Source organism: Dreissena polymorpha, chromosome 7 (assembly GCF_020536995.1).
Source record: "Dreissena polymorpha isolate Duluth1 chromosome 7, UMN_Dpol_1.0, whole genome shotgun sequence".
NCBI classification, from domain to species: Eukaryota; Metazoa; Mollusca; class Bivalvia; order Myida; family Dreissenidae; genus Dreissena; species Dreissena polymorpha.
The window spans coordinates 37,006,508-37,022,397 of NC_068361.1; the positions used below are offsets into that span (position 1 = coordinate 37,006,508).

Consider the following 15,890-nt stretch of genomic DNA (forward strand, 5'->3'; position numbering starts at 1 on the left):
GCAACCAGCATAAAACCATAACAGTTAGTTAGTTACTAGCAGTCTGTTCAGGTTTTATGCTGTATGCTGCTTATCAGTATAAGAAAAGGAAATGATAGTTTATAAACTTGTATCAAGTAAGAAGTGTCTTTAATTTAATTTAAATCGATTTTTTAAGTGACAACATGCAAAATCTGAGTGGTAAAGGACTGAAGTGAATGTTTTCCTTTCAAAACACATTGTCTCTGTTTATTTTTAAAGTTTTATTTAACTTGTATTCTCAGTAACATTCACACATGCATAGGGCAAAGAGTGTGGCAATCTGTTTAAAAAAGACAGACATTTTCAAGCAAAAATGTTTACAATTATGACACAATAACTCACCTTCAATGAAAGACGTAGAAAATGTGTTTTGGAACAAGTCCTTGTTTGGGCTTCCGCTTGGATTATGTCTACGAGTCCCTAGCACATCCATGAGGGTCACGTTGAAAGTCTGAGGCAAACTCCCGTTTTCAGGTGAACTCCCGTCTTCCGGTGAGGTCTGTATCTCCTCCATAGTCACTGTCATCTCCAGACGATCTGGCGACATGTTCGTGACATCAATACGCTCAAAAGACGGTCTAGTCACTGAGATCTCTGGGACGACCTTCTGTCTAGGGATAGAGGCTGTCTGGGATCGGAATGTGCTGCTGTGGGTACTGGAGAGGGTATTAATGCTGTTGATGCTGAAATCGTTTGCGTTGGTCTTTTCGCTGCAGTGTCGAAGCTTCTCGCAGGAATCTGTGCTCTGCATCGTCAGCCTCTGTGACCCCCTTTCCACTGCAGAACTCACTGAGCTCAGTGTGCTGTCTTGAAGAGGTTTCTGCAAAGGATTGAACACTATAAACCATACTAGTATTTTCATAATAAATAAATATTAGCTGTGATCTGTGAAAAAGGGGTTTTATGCATGTGCGTTAAGTGTCGTCTCAGATTAGCCTGTGCAGTTCACACAGGCTAATCAGGGACGACACTTTCTGCCTAAACTGGATTTTGCTTTCTTTAAATGAAAAATATGAAAGCGGAAAGTGTTGTCCCGGATTAGCCTGTGCGGACTGCACAGGCTAATCTGGGATGACACTACGCACATGCATTAAACCCCCTTTTCACAGAGCATGGTCCATATATGAGGATTAGGCATATTGAACCATACTATTATCTCCATTATAAATCAATATAGCTAGGGTTAAGTCGTGATTTTATATAGTGTATAAATTGAAAGGAATATATGGAAGATATCACCAAAACAAATAACTACAGTCATGAAAAGGTTTGCATTACAGAAACTTTCAAAGACTTTAATATTCGTTTAGATAAGAAGACTTCTGTGACATAAAGACAGGACTTTTTCCCCCATCTTTGTGAAACAGCCTTGGCCCCTTATTTTGTGAAATAATTAGTCGCTAAGTGTTCAAACGTGTGAAATAATTAGTCACTAAGTGTTTAAATTGTAAAAAAATAAGTGACAAACTGTTCAACATTTTGAAAAAAAAAATAGTCTTGATCTTTTTACAATTGCAAAAATTTGAGTAACAAACATCTTTCACATTGTGAACATTTGAGTTGCAGACTTCTCAAATTTGTGAAAAACTCTATTCTCTAGAAAGGAAAAACTAGAATTGGCCCGGTGACCTAATTTTTGACCCCAGATTACCCATATACAATCCAAAATCAAATATTATCAAGATAAACTTTCTGACCATATTTCATTACGATCAGGTGACAACTATGACCTCTATTGTCTACACAAGGTTTTTCTATAATTTGACCTAGTGACCTAGTTTTTGACCCCAGATGACCCAAATACAATCCCAACCCAGATTTCATCAAGGTAAACATTCTGACCGAATTTCATAAAGATTGGATGAAACCTGTGACCTCTATTGTCTACACAAGGTTTTTCTATGATTTGACCTAGTGACCTAGTTTTTGACCCCAGATGACCCAAATACAATCCCAACCCAGATTTCATCAAGATAAACATTCTAACCAATTGTCATAAAGATTGGCTGAAAACTGTGACCTTTATGGTCTACACAAGGATTTTCTATTATTTGACCTAGTTTTTACCCAAGATGACCCAAATACAATCCCCACCCAGATTTCATCAAGATAACCATTCTGACTAATTTTCATAAAGATTGGATGAAAACTGTGACCTCTATGGTCTACACAAGGTTTTTCTATTATTTGACCTAGTGACCTAGTTTTTGACCCCAGATGACCCAAATACAATCCCAACCCAGATTTCATCAAGATAAACATTCTGACCAAATTTCATAAAGATTGGATGAAAACTGTGACCCTAAATTGTTTAGACAAGGTTTTTTCTATTATTTGACCTAGTGACCTAGTTTTTGACCCCAGATGACCCAAATACAATCCCAACCCAGATTTTATCAAAATAAACATTCTGACCAAATTTCATAAAGATTGGATGAAAACTGTGACCTCTATTGTCTACACAAGGTTTTTCTATTATTTGAACTAGTGACCTAGTTTTTGACCCCAGATGACCCAAATACAATCCCATCCCAGATTTCAACAAGATAAACATTCTGACCAAATTTCATAAAGATTGGATGAAAACTGTGACCTCTACTGTCTACACAAACAAATTGCTTATGGAAACACGCACGCACAACGGACGCTGGACATCACACGGTCACATAAGCTCACCATATCACTTTGTGACAGGTGAGCTAAAAAACATAAGGGATTTTGGGGTATATATTTAGTATTTGTTAATAAGGTTCTCAAAACAAATAAAGAAAATTTATTAGGTAATATGTGTGGAAAAACAGGGTGATTTGGGATATACTTTAACTTTTTATTTACAAGATTCTTCAAACAAATCTCAAACAATTTGAATTCTCATTCGAAGAAAAAAATCATGGAACACTTAAACCAGTTTCAATGGATAACAATTATATTTCTTTCACTGAAAACTATATAATTGTTAAGAGATTATTTAAATGTTGTATATCTTTAAAACAAGCTATTGACTAAAATCTATCCAGTATAACCCCCCCTCCCCCTTTGCTCATAATTTAGAAAGTAATTAACTATTCATCACTAACACAGTAAATTACTGCAGGTATTAGTATAAGATACAAGGGAAAGAACATTTACTGGTAAGACTATGTAATATACCATAGTACAGTCCCTTTGCTAACTTTTTGTCATGCACTATTCTAATATGCATTAGATTTTCTTATCCAATTCCATTAAGAAATTTTAAAAACTTACAAATAAGATAACATTTTAAGGGACCTTTTCACAGATTTTGGCATGTATTGAAGTTTGTCATTTAATGCTTGAAATTGATAAAGGTAAACATTGGAACTAAATAGCTCCAGTAAAAAACAACTATAAAATTAAAGAAAGAAAAACAAAGTATTTGTCAACTGCGCTCAAACCACCCACCTTTGGAGTAAAAGACTAGCACTTGTACCACTTGGCCATGCGTGCTTATATAGTGTGTGAAGTATTTTACACTTAACCCTTTGCATGCTGGGAAATTTGTCGTCTGCAAAATGTCGTCTGCTGAATTTCTAAAATTAGCATTTTCTTCGTTTTTTTTTTCAAAGAATACTATCAGAATAGCAAACAGTTTGGATCCTGATGAGACGCCACGTTCTGTGGCGTCTCATCTGGATCCAAACTGTTTGCAAAGGCCTTTAAAATTCGGTTCCCGCACTGAAAGGGTTAATATAAAAAATCCTAGTAATGTCAGAAAATATAACGATAACAACAGAACCCTCCAAATTATTCAATCATTTTGCGTTTGTAATGCTTGATAATTTTCAGGTTTTTAAATCGTCAAACAATGCATATAAATGTAATGGATATTTTAGGGCATGGTAAATGTTCGGTATTATTGGATCCTCGCAAATATCATAACTACAACGAAAATTTGCACATCTGAAACAAATTTTTTTCATATTTTTTTTTCAATTTACCAAAACGTGCAAATGTCCCTTTAAGATATTTGTTCATAGATGTAAGACTGTATGTGTATTACTGCAAAATCTACAAAATGTGCTTTTTTTCAGATGATAAAAGGAAGAAACAAGAGCTGTCACCATAGGATGACTTATGTCCCCTATAAAAGCTTGATAGAAGTTATGAGCTTTTTTCGAAACCTAAACGCAGATTTCGAAACCTAAACGCGGACCCTAAGTTCAAGGTCAAGGTCACAGGGGTCAAAATTTGGGCCTTGTCCATATATACATGCATGCCAAATATGAAATTGCTATCTGAAGCGACATAGAAGTTATGAGCATTTTTCCAAACCTAAACTCAAAATGTGACGGACAGACGGGCAGAGGGATGGACAGACAGTCCGATCACTATATGCCCTCCTTTGGGGCATAAAAATTGAAATAAAACAACAACAACTGAGCCAAGACTCAAATTAAAGGGCCTTTAATCCTTTACCACCGACATACATATTTTGACGCATTTGTTGTCCCTTAGAAAGCTAAATTTAATTGAAGACCTTTCTTATTAGATTCAAGTTTTAAAGGCTTCATCTCCAACTCTTAGATACTGATGAGCAGCAAACAGCATAAAACCTGAACAGACTTGCAGGCTGTTCTAGTTTTATGCTGTTTGCACTTAGCCATTTTCACTTTAAAACTAACATCTCTTCACCATGCATTTGGCAAATCTAAATGCTTAAAATCAAAAAATGTTTTGGTATTAATAATTTTATAGCTTGCCAGCATTAAATAGATGCTGACCTATTGCATGAATACTGCAACTATGAATTATAGTGTTCATTCTTAAATAAGGTTGTTAATACTTAAAAGCCCATAACCACTCAATATCAACAGTATTTCGAAAAATAAAGTTCATACATAAACAAGAGCTGTCTCCATAGGATGACATATGCCCCCGATAAACGCTTTGATAGAAATAAAGAGCATTTTTCAAAACCTAAATGCATTTTTCGAAATCTTAACATAGACCCTAAATTCAAGGTCGAGGTCAAAGGGGTCAAAATATGTGTGCGTATGGAAAGGCCTTGTTCATATACATATGCATACCAAATATGAATGTTACATCTGAAGCGACATAGAAGTTATGAGCATTTTTCGAAACCTAAAAGCAAAGTGTGATGGACAGACGGACTGACAGACGGACAGTGCGATCACTATATGCCCTCCTTCAGGGGCATAAAAAACAATGTTTGATATAGCAAAAGCCAACATTTCAAGGCTAGATGTGGTCTCGTAACATAGATTTAACAAGATACAAAATGCTCTTTTTGTGTTTTGTGGGACTTTTTTTTACGAAATATTTATCGAAATATTCGAAGATTTAGTATTATTTATGTTACTTTAAAACCATTTAAATAGATAACAGAAAATCCCACTTACTAATTGTTATTTATCTTGTGAAACTTAACATTTGAATGAATGTGAGCATGAATATATATGGTATAATTTAAGCGTGTCATAATGCTTATTAAGTCCACAATTATCCTGTCAATGTAAGGCGTATGTTAGCAACACACATATTTTCCTGAATGACAATCAAAAGCATACAGTACATTTTATCCATTTTAATTGAGCTTTATTTGCCAACAAAACAATATTTTTAATATATTTTTTAACCATTTGTTATTTTGATGTAGCTATATAATGGGTAATTTTTTAAACTTATGACAATGTGTTTTTAATACCCTAAAGCCACCAAGAAGCATCAAGGGAGAGAAATCTGTAAATATTTCATGATATTTCCTAAGTTTGGTCCCCTTAAAATACACACTAAGAAATTGAAAATATGAAACAATACTAATCAACTGTAGAGAAAATATTACCATAAAAGGGCAAGTTAACAATGTCTTTTTGTGATGAAATCTAATTTATTTACTTAAATCCATTTAAACTTATTTCTAATGCATGTTTTTTCCCTAAGAAACAGATAAAATATTCAACTATTCACCTGTATTTTTCTCTCCATAATTAAGAGATAAAATATTGAAAAGTTCACCTATCATTTCGTCCCCGCTCCTGAAATGATTCTGTCAGGGAACTGGAATCGCGCGACCTGTGACCTCTGAAGGGGTTCCTGTGATGGTTCATGTGACCCCCGTCCGTAGGGCTCTGAGATCCCTGGGAAGGGGGGTCACTGTGGTCCGGGAAGGAGGTCACGTGGTTAGATGTGATGTGGAGGTTCATATCAAACGGACCCATCTTGCCGTGGAATGTCCCATCCCTCATCCCTTCTATCAGGGACGTCTGCAAATTGATAAGTGAAACCGATTTATTTCACCTGGATTGCATCGAAAGCCTAAGGCTTATTCAAAGGCTCACGAGTCTGATTCCTGGGTAGAACCAGTACTTTATGTCTTTGGGGGAGATCAAAAGAACGCTCTTACAGAGGGGAGCGAACCAGTCCCTACTGATCCCTAGGCTGACACAATATCTACTAAGTAATTGCGACCTCTTTAACATTGAAATAATTGATGAGAAACATATACAAGAATGCATATTTTTGCAAACATATGCATATGTTGATTGGTTAACCCTTTCCCACTTAGAAGCAAAGTGAAAATGGCTATGTGCAAACAGCATAAAACCAGAACAGCCTGCATGTAACTCGCAGTCTGTTCAGGTTTTATGCTGTTTGCTGCTCATCGGTACCTAAGGTTCGGAGTTTACACCTTAAAAACCTGAATCAAGTAAGAAAGGTCTTTAATTAAATATAACTTTCTAGGGGACTACAAATGCTTGAAAATACATATCTAAGTGGTAAAGGGGTAATGCTATACATAGTAGAGGCCATGAGACAGTTAAATAGTGAACCCTATTCCAACTACTACCTGTCTATCAAGCTGGTCTTGGTGCCTTTTGGCCATCTCATCTAGCTGTGACCGGTAAGTGCGAGCCTGGTCGTTGAGCTCTTTCAACTGAGCTTTATGGGTGACTGCCTGCTTCTGGAGCTCTGTTGCGTGGCTCTGAGCCTGCTGCTCGAGCTCTGCATGGAGTCTGCTGAGCTCTTTTCTTAGCGATGAAAGCTCGTTGTCCTTGTTACTGCCGGTATCCTATGGGAAATGGGAAATGTCAGTGTGTTTTTTTTTTTTCTTTGGTAACAACGAACAGTTGTTTTTTATGTACATGTAAAACTTTATAATTAAATCATGTTTTGGAATCAAACAGTTTGTTGTTTATGTAAAACTTATGAATTCAAGACAGGCTTTTGTTTTGGATACAAATAGTTTGTTGTTTATGTGAAACTTATGAATTAAGGACAGGGCTTTGTTTTTGAAACAAATATCATCTTTTGTTTGGAAGAGTTTAGAATTCAAAGCAGGGCTTTTTTTGGATACAAAAACATTGTAGATTATATTAAACATTCCTTTTTTTTAATTTTTTAAATATAACCCTATGAGAGTTAAATAGGGAATTTTCGAGTCAATTTACATTCAATTTATAAAAACCAACTTTGCTTCATTTTTGAGTAATTACTGATAAAACTCATTCAAAACAGAAAATTCTAATCATAAACATATTAATAACATTAATATAACATCTTCAAAGTGCTTCATTTCTAAAATTAACAGCTGTATTTCCAAACATCTGAATTTGAGGACCAAATTTGCGACAAAAAAAGAAGATCCTTCATGACATTTGGAGTATGAGTGAATATTTGCTAAAATATCACACCCCCCCACCCCAAAAAAAACTCTGCAAGAAACAGGGTTGGGATGGGGAGTACACAATTACAATCTCATCTTTAAAACTTAAACAAATTGCAATCACAATAAGAGAAATGGACTACTTGAAAATAACTTGTGATAATATTTTTTCACACCAGCGCATAACTAATTTTATCACATGCTATACCCTGTTTCCCATGTAATACAACCATTACATATTTTTTTATATTACACATGTGTAATACAACATTTTTAAGCGTTTTCATTGGCTTAGTTTTCGTTTATTGACCAATGGCATTTTGTTATTTTGCTGAAATGATGTTGTAATGTCAAATGACGTCACAAAATGTAAACACCATTCGGGATTTATCATTATGTTTGCGTAAATATTTATTAGATTTGCTCATTTAAAAGCATGTGATAAAAAAGATCTGACACTCGTTGTAATTTCATACAATATTTTATTTAACTCGTCCAGGAAATTCGTTAGTAAGCATGCCAAAGGCTCGCTAACTAACAATATTCCTGAACTCGTTTAATAATAAATATGGTATGATATGACAACTCGTGCCAGATCCTATATATCCTATTTGTATATTTTAATCTCTACTATATTTAGTCGACAGACACACCTAAAAGTCAGCTAATCTCTCTGTACTAATGTTTATTCCCACTGCAAACTAAATCAACAACTAGCACTTGACTACAGACAACAGAACCCTTTTAGTGACCAGCATAAACAACAAACAAAATCATCATAACCTATGGACCTGGCACAAAACTGAACTAACAGTCAGTCAATCAGATTAGATATTTAAGAGCATTATTTTTTCGCTTTGATAATCGCTTAAGAACAATTATCAACAGGTTTATATGCCCTCCGTCAAGTATAGTTAGAAAATCATAATTGCAATTTCAAGCAAGCGTGTTTAAACGGAGATTATCCTCTTAAGCTACAAAACAGAGATTCTGCACCTCAATAGCAGTTAGTTTTAATAGACTGACCTAAAGCCCTTATGTAAGATTAATCGGAACATGAAAATATGATTAAACTATGTGGAAAGCTATCCAAAATTGCTAACTTTGGACTATTAATGTGACTTTAGGAGTGTTACAAAGTTTTTACAGTAGCCATATAAGGAAAAATGCCCCACCCTCTGGTGGTCATACCAGTCTATTATGATAAGTTGCAATACAACATTAATTCTAAAATGGACTGTTTCAGCACCATATGGGCAAGCCCCCTTTGCTCATACACCACATGGGCAAGCCCCCTTTGCTCATACACTGCATGGGAAAACTCCCTTTGCTCATGCATTGCATGTGTATGAGCAAAGGGGGTTTGCCCATTCTGTGCATGAGCAAAGGGGATTTGCCCATGCCGTGCATGAGCAAAGGGGAGTTAGCCCATGTGGTGTATGAGCAAAGGGGGTTTGCCCATGCGGTGCATGAGCAAAGGTCCATCTATTTTTAATTGATAACTCTATCATTTATGCCTTTAATCTTTGTTTTTATGACCACTGACATTTGCATGGTCAAAACCAAGCAAATGAAGCTGAAACAGTCCATTCTAGAATTAATGTTGTATTCCAACTTTACATAATAGACTGTTTCATGTTTTTCCACTAACCGGAACCATTTTCAAACTTGTCTAAGATATCATTGGGACAAATCTTCTGACCAAGTTTCATGAAGACCAGAAAATAAATGTGGCCTCTAGAGTGATAACAAGATTTTACTATTGCCATATATAGCTATATAAGGAAAAATGCCCCGTCCTCTGGTGCCCATGTTTTTCAACCAACTGGAACCATTTATAAACTTGTCCAAGAAATCATAAAGACAAATCTTTTGACCATGTTTTTTTAACCAAACAGAACCAATTTAGAACTAGTCCAAGATTTGGTTTGCACAAATGTTCTGACCAAATTTCATGAAGATCTGACAATAAAGGTGGCCTCTTGAGTGTTATCAAGGCAAATGTTGATGCCCCAAGACGCACAACGGACAAAAGACGATCACAAAAATGCACTGTATGTGTTTCAAGTATATGGCCATCGAGTCTAATCCCAACTCCTCAAAACCTGCAACTCTGAATAATGACTAGCTTGTATGCGCTCAGAAAAACAAGTATCGTTGAAAACAATGGATGCTCCCCTTATTTGACCTTGAGAAAATCTATTATTAGCCTTGGTGACAATGCAAGGTACCTACATGCCAAATATGTAAGAGATCGGTAAAATATTGAAGGTGCATTGAGAAACTGTAAAAAAAAGTGTGAAGGAAAATCTATTATTAGCATCGGTAACCTAGACCCCATTGACCTCAAACCTCATCAAAAGGAAAAGGTCCATGCAAGGTACCTACATGCCAAATATGTAAGAGATGGGTAAAATATTGAAGGCGCTATGAGAAACTGTAACAAGAGTTTGACGGAAGGAAGGGAGAAAGGAAGGACAAACTGGCAACAATAAGCTCCCCGAAAATTTTCGGGGAGCATAAAAATGCCCATATGGGGTTCACAAGTACTCACAAATAAATTGATAAATATGGCAGCATAAGACAGTCGGACAGAAAAGAAGTCCATACACCCATCAGTGTTTTTTTTTCATTCAAATTTGGGTCTGATAGGGGGACCCATTCCTAATGGAAAAAGTATATATTTTTCCTAAATGAGACCAACAAATTTCCAATGGCAGATTTCCAAAAAGTTTTTTTTTTTAAATAAGTCTAAACATGTAAATTATCTCCAAGTCCAGCTCTATAAGTTGAACCTTACAAAATATATTATTGAAATCATTTTTATTGTCGATTTTAAAGTATTTATAAGCATAAAATCAACAATATTAATTTCTCAATTTTAATCAAAAGAAGGTGATATTTACCAATCCAAAGGACTTAGCCGCATTACCAAACTGGTGGAAAAAACAATGCCCATCCCCTACCAACACATGTCAGAAATATGGGTCATAAAAACATTCAGCTACACCAGACCGATGCTTTTTCATTGCATGGTCATTAGTGTTGTTCTTTTCATTCAAAATCAGGTCCAGAAATTTGGCATTCCCAATGGAAAAAAGTAAGTTGTTTTCTTAAGATCTCAATATTTTGTTCAACTCCCATCAGTATAAGTTCAACCTTAGTAAATAAAATACTGAAAACACTTGCATTCTTAATTTTAAAGCATCTTTAATAGCAAAACAACAACAACACTAATTTCCACATTTTAGTCAAAACGCCGCAAATTTCCAAATCCAAAGGGACCTTGCCCCATTCCCAAAATGGTGAAAAAAACACTGATCATGGTATAGGGTAAATTCTTTTGACCTATGCTCTAACAGATCTACTGGCTTTTTGATGATGGACAGACTTTTTGCAACTGTTCAGTCTGTTTCGTAAGTGTTTTACCTTTGAAGATCTTTCTTTTTCCAGCTCCCTCTGCAATGCCTGAAATGGAACACATCAGGCACGATCATATACAATTAATCAGCAAGAAATGTTGAGTTTCCATGGAAACCAAAGACAGTCCACTACAAGACATTCACTAAAAACAAAGTTTTCTAATGCTTTGTTTTTTGTTCTGTTAGACAGAGACCATACTTCCAATATCATAGTTTTAGCAACTGGGATCTTGAAGCAACTGGGATTAAGCAACTGGGATCTTGGGCATATGATCCTGTATGCAATTATAATACACTTCAACACCGTTATTTCGAACACCGATAATCCGAAGTCACCGTTATTTCGAAGTATTTTTCGGGTCCCGATTGTGGTTCTTCTTTGTTCAATGTAAAATTTCATTGTTAATCCGAACTTCGTTAAACCGAAGAAATCGTTAATTCGAAGTGATTATGTCGGTCCCAACACTATAATTCGCACCTTATTATCAATCTTTAATCCGAAGTCAAAACTGCAAAACACTGTGCGTAATTTCACACCTATGTCGTCTGCGCGTTGTGCGTCAAAGCCGATAATTACACCTTTGTCGCCTGCGCGTAGCATGTTAATTTTATAATGTCATCAAAAGCCGACGACGAGGCCGACAACACATGAATGAACATGATATCTTATCAACGTGTGACCACATGCATCAACGACGTAAGGCAGTTCTGCGAGCAAAACACGGGCGGAAGCCAGTTCTTCAATTTCCTTGACAAATTGGAGAAATATGTTACACACGTCCAGTTTAGTGCTGCTAACGCCGGTGTTCAGAAAGACATCGCGTCTTATTTAAAAAAAATAGTGAATTCATTTCCGAAAATGTATTCATATGTATTTACATGTATGATGCGCTATGCATTATATTTTATATGTTCTGTAATTAGAGAAAAATAAAAAGAAGAAAAAGAATAGTTTTATTGATCCGTTTGTACTAGTAGAAATCTATTGCTATCTGACTAGTTTACGTTTTTAAGTAAAACAATTATTAAAAGTACAGTGTGACCGAACCATGCGAATTCCACACTATTGTATTGTTTCAGGATCAAAGAAGTCGTCTGTCAAATGTTTATTTCGAATAATCGTTAATCCGAAGTTTTTTAAACGGTCCCGACGACTTCGAAATAACGATGTTGAAGTGTACAAGAAAAGTCTCACAATAAGCTCCAAGTACAACAAGAGCGTGTCACAGAAGTGCCAAATCCCCGCCGATATGTGTTTGCTTGTATAACAACATTTGTTTTAGAGAGTAGTATAATGTCATCTATTTATATTTCAAGGATCAATTAGTTATATAGTGTTGGAGTTATGCTGTAGAGAATAACAAGTATGGAAATGAAAGAAAGGGAGGTAATAAAAAAAAGAAGACTATAAACAGTTACTTTCTTGATCACTGTATTTTTCCTTAAACTCATCTATTCATTTTACAGTGAATACTTCAGTGTCCAAATTAAAATATTATTGTAAAATTATATAAATGGAAATATAAAAAATTGAAAAGCTAAAATATTTACTATGAAATTAAATCAAATATAATTGAAAATTATAAATAAAAATATAAATAAAAATAAATAAAAAAAGGGAGATAATTCCAAAACTACATCCGAAAGTGTTCACTGCACTTCTCCTAGTTGCCATCTGTTTATATTTCTAGTTTCAAGTAAATCCCTTAAGTAGATTTAGAGTTATGCTTCGGACAAAAATTTACTAGGAAATTAAATAAAGGGAGATAATTCCAAAACTAAGATAGAGTTATGGTTTTTAGTCACTGCACTTCTCCTACTTGCCATCTGTTTATATTTCAAGTTTCAAGTAAATCCCTTCAGTAGATATAGTTATGTTCCGCACAAAAAAATTAATTTGAAATTAAATAAAGGGTGATAATTCAAAAACTAAGGTAGATAGAGTTATGGTTCTTAGTCACTGCACTTCTCCTACTTGCCATCTGTTTATATTTTAAGTGTCAAGTAAATCCCCTCAGTAGATTTAGAGACATGCTCCGGACAAAAATTTACTTTGAAATTATATAAAAGGGGAGATAATTCAAAAACAAAGGTAGATAGAGTTATGGTTCTTAGGCACTGCACTTCTCCTACTTGCCATCTGTTCATATTTTAAGCTTCAAGTAAATCCCTTCAGTAGATTTAGAGATATGCTTCCGACAAAAATTTACTTTAAAATTATATAAAAGGGAAGATAATTCAAAAACTAAGGTAGATAGAGTTATGGTTCTTGGTCACTGCACTTCTCCTAGTTGCCATCTGTTTATATTCTAAGTTTAAAGTAAATCCATTAAATAGATTTGGAGTTATGCTCTGGACAAATTTTCGGACCGACGGACGAACAGACGGACGGAGACTATTACTATATCCCTCCAAATTTTTGTTTGGCGGGGATAACAAGCAAATTCGTTGAATTGAAATTCCCAGCCAATATGCTTCTGGACTCAAAAGTATTATATTTGACACTCAAAAAAGCATTTTTTCAAGATACAAAGGGTCATGACTCCGTTATTAACAGATGGTGTACAATGTCATTTGGCGTGCATCATCCTCTTATCCATTTATATACTCATACAAAGTTTCAATGAAATCCGCCAAAGCACTTCCTAGATATGGCTCCGGACGGACTGACGAACGGAAAGACAGACGGATAGACGGACGGACAACGCCAAAACAATATCCCTCCGCCTATGGCGGGGGATAATAATTACATGAACCCCTTCCCCCATAAGAAGCAAAGTGAAAATGACTTTTGCAACCAGCATTAAACCAGAACAGCCTGTGAGTCATTCGCAGTCTGTTCAGGTTTTATGCTGTTTGCTTCTCATCAGTATCTAGGGATTAGAAAGGAAGCCTTTATAACTTGAATTTTAATCACAAAGGTCTTCAATTAAATACAGAGCGTGGTGAAAATATAAAATGCAATGTGTGGTATTCACTACTGGATTTATTCATAAATGTTTTTGTTTTGGAAAATGGCTGATTCGTATTTAAATAAATATTCTTTTCTACTTGGTTCATTAATCAATGAGCCAATGATTAAAACAATCAATACAATAGATTATTGACACACTGTCCCATTAGAACTTTTTACGTTTAAAATTGGTTTTGTTATAAGTACAAAGTAGGCAATAAAGCACTTAAATTACATCATTACAGAAGATAAAATTTAAATAAACATCAATTTAACCTGCAAACAATATGACACAGCGTAGAACAAACATAGAACAATGAATCTACAAACAACTAGGAACACAACTACAGGTTGGTGTAGTATATCTGCAAAGCAAATCATTTTGACATCCAGGGTAATCTAAATTCCAATTCTTACAAGACTTAGCCAGACCAAATTAAAGTTATTCAGAGTTGTTTTTGCATATTGACAAGGTTAGTGTTCTAATATCATTTCAGTGAAACATGTAATGTAAATATTCAATGTAAAACAAAGCTTCTTGTTTTTGGTACATTTATGTGAAACATGTTACCTCGATATTCCTTGTCAAAACTTAAGGCCTCTTGTGTGTTTGGACAAAGTACACTAGTTAGAGGTGAATGATTAGTTAAATCCCTTTATCAGCCCTAATGAAAACAATACCCATTAAGTACCAGTAATTTATTTTGCCCCAATTTCACCCTTTTACAGGCTTTTTTCAATGCCGAAAAATTACATTCTTCCCAAAAAAATCTGATCACAATTTCCCAAAAAAGATGCAAAACTTTACCAAGAAACTGAATTATCAGTTTATTGGGTTTATTATAAAACAATAAAATTCAGTAGCACTATAAAATATACAGGGCCCTCAATCCATTTTAGGGGAAGCGGGTCGCTACCCATAGCAGGGGGAATTTTCGCGGTGTTTCCCTTTTTGGGGGATTTTTAACTTACTCTCTAATTATTACATTTGAGCATGTTTGCACTATATTCATTGCTTATTTCATAATTTAGTATGTTTGACAAGATTAAATTAAAATAGAATTGAGATATAATAATCATGAGACATCTATCTATAAAAAATAATAATTTTTTTTTATTTTTTTTTTTAGGGGGAATTTTACTTTTCAGGGGGGGGGGGGGGGGGGAGGGAAGCGGCCGAATGTCAGCCATGGATTTGACAGATTGAGGGCCCTGATATAATATTTAAGACACATTTAACATGATCATATAAACAATTAAAATACTGTTATTTATAATCATATTTGCAATGTTTCATTCTTCCCAATTTCATGGTTTATTGCGCCCTTTTTTCCAATCCAAAAGGCACATGCTTGAAAATAAACCCAGAAGCTATGCATAAATTCCTTGTCACACTCTATGTATTATTGAACTGCATAATTTAAAACATTAAGAAAAACATGGCTTAACCCTTTCCCACTCAGAGGTAAAATTGAAAATGGCTATGTGCAAACAAGATAAAACCAGAACAGCCTGCGAGTAACACGCAGTCTGTTCAGGTTTTATGCTGTTTGCTGCTCATCAGTATCTAAGGGTTGGACATGAAGCCTTCAAAACTTGAATCTTGTCAAAAAGGTCTTAAATTAAATATAAGGTTCTAAAGGACTACAAATGCGTGAAAATACGTATCAAAGTGGTAAAGGGTTAATGCATGCACATAAAGTTTCCTCCCAGATTAGCTTGTGAAGTCTACACAAGCATATCAGGGACAACACTTACCAAGCATATCAGGGACAACACTAACCAAGCATATCAGGAACAACACTTACCAAGCATATCAGGGACAAAACTTACCAAGCATATAAGGGAC

General features: G+C 35.0%; 1 protein-coding gene across 4 annotated transcripts in view; it reads right to left on the reverse strand.

Annotated features, from left to right (window-relative positions):
* Positions 1 to 15,890, reverse strand: part of LOC127836826 (uncharacterized) — a 195,695-nt gene that overhangs the window by 97,256 nt on the left and 82,549 nt on the right. For all 4 annotated transcript variants that reach the window (XM_052363433.1, XM_052363432.1, XM_052363431.1 and 1 more), the window contains 3 exons: positions 11,096 to 11,134; positions 6,851 to 7,072; positions 6,019 to 6,266 (listed from right to left, as the gene is read on the reverse strand). In XM_052363433.1, the coding sequence (XP_052219393.1) occupies positions 6,019 to 6,266; positions 6,851 to 7,072; positions 11,096 to 11,134 (509 nt within the window). The remainder of the gene's footprint in view (positions 1 to 6,018; positions 6,267 to 6,850; positions 7,073 to 11,095; positions 11,135 to 15,890) is intronic.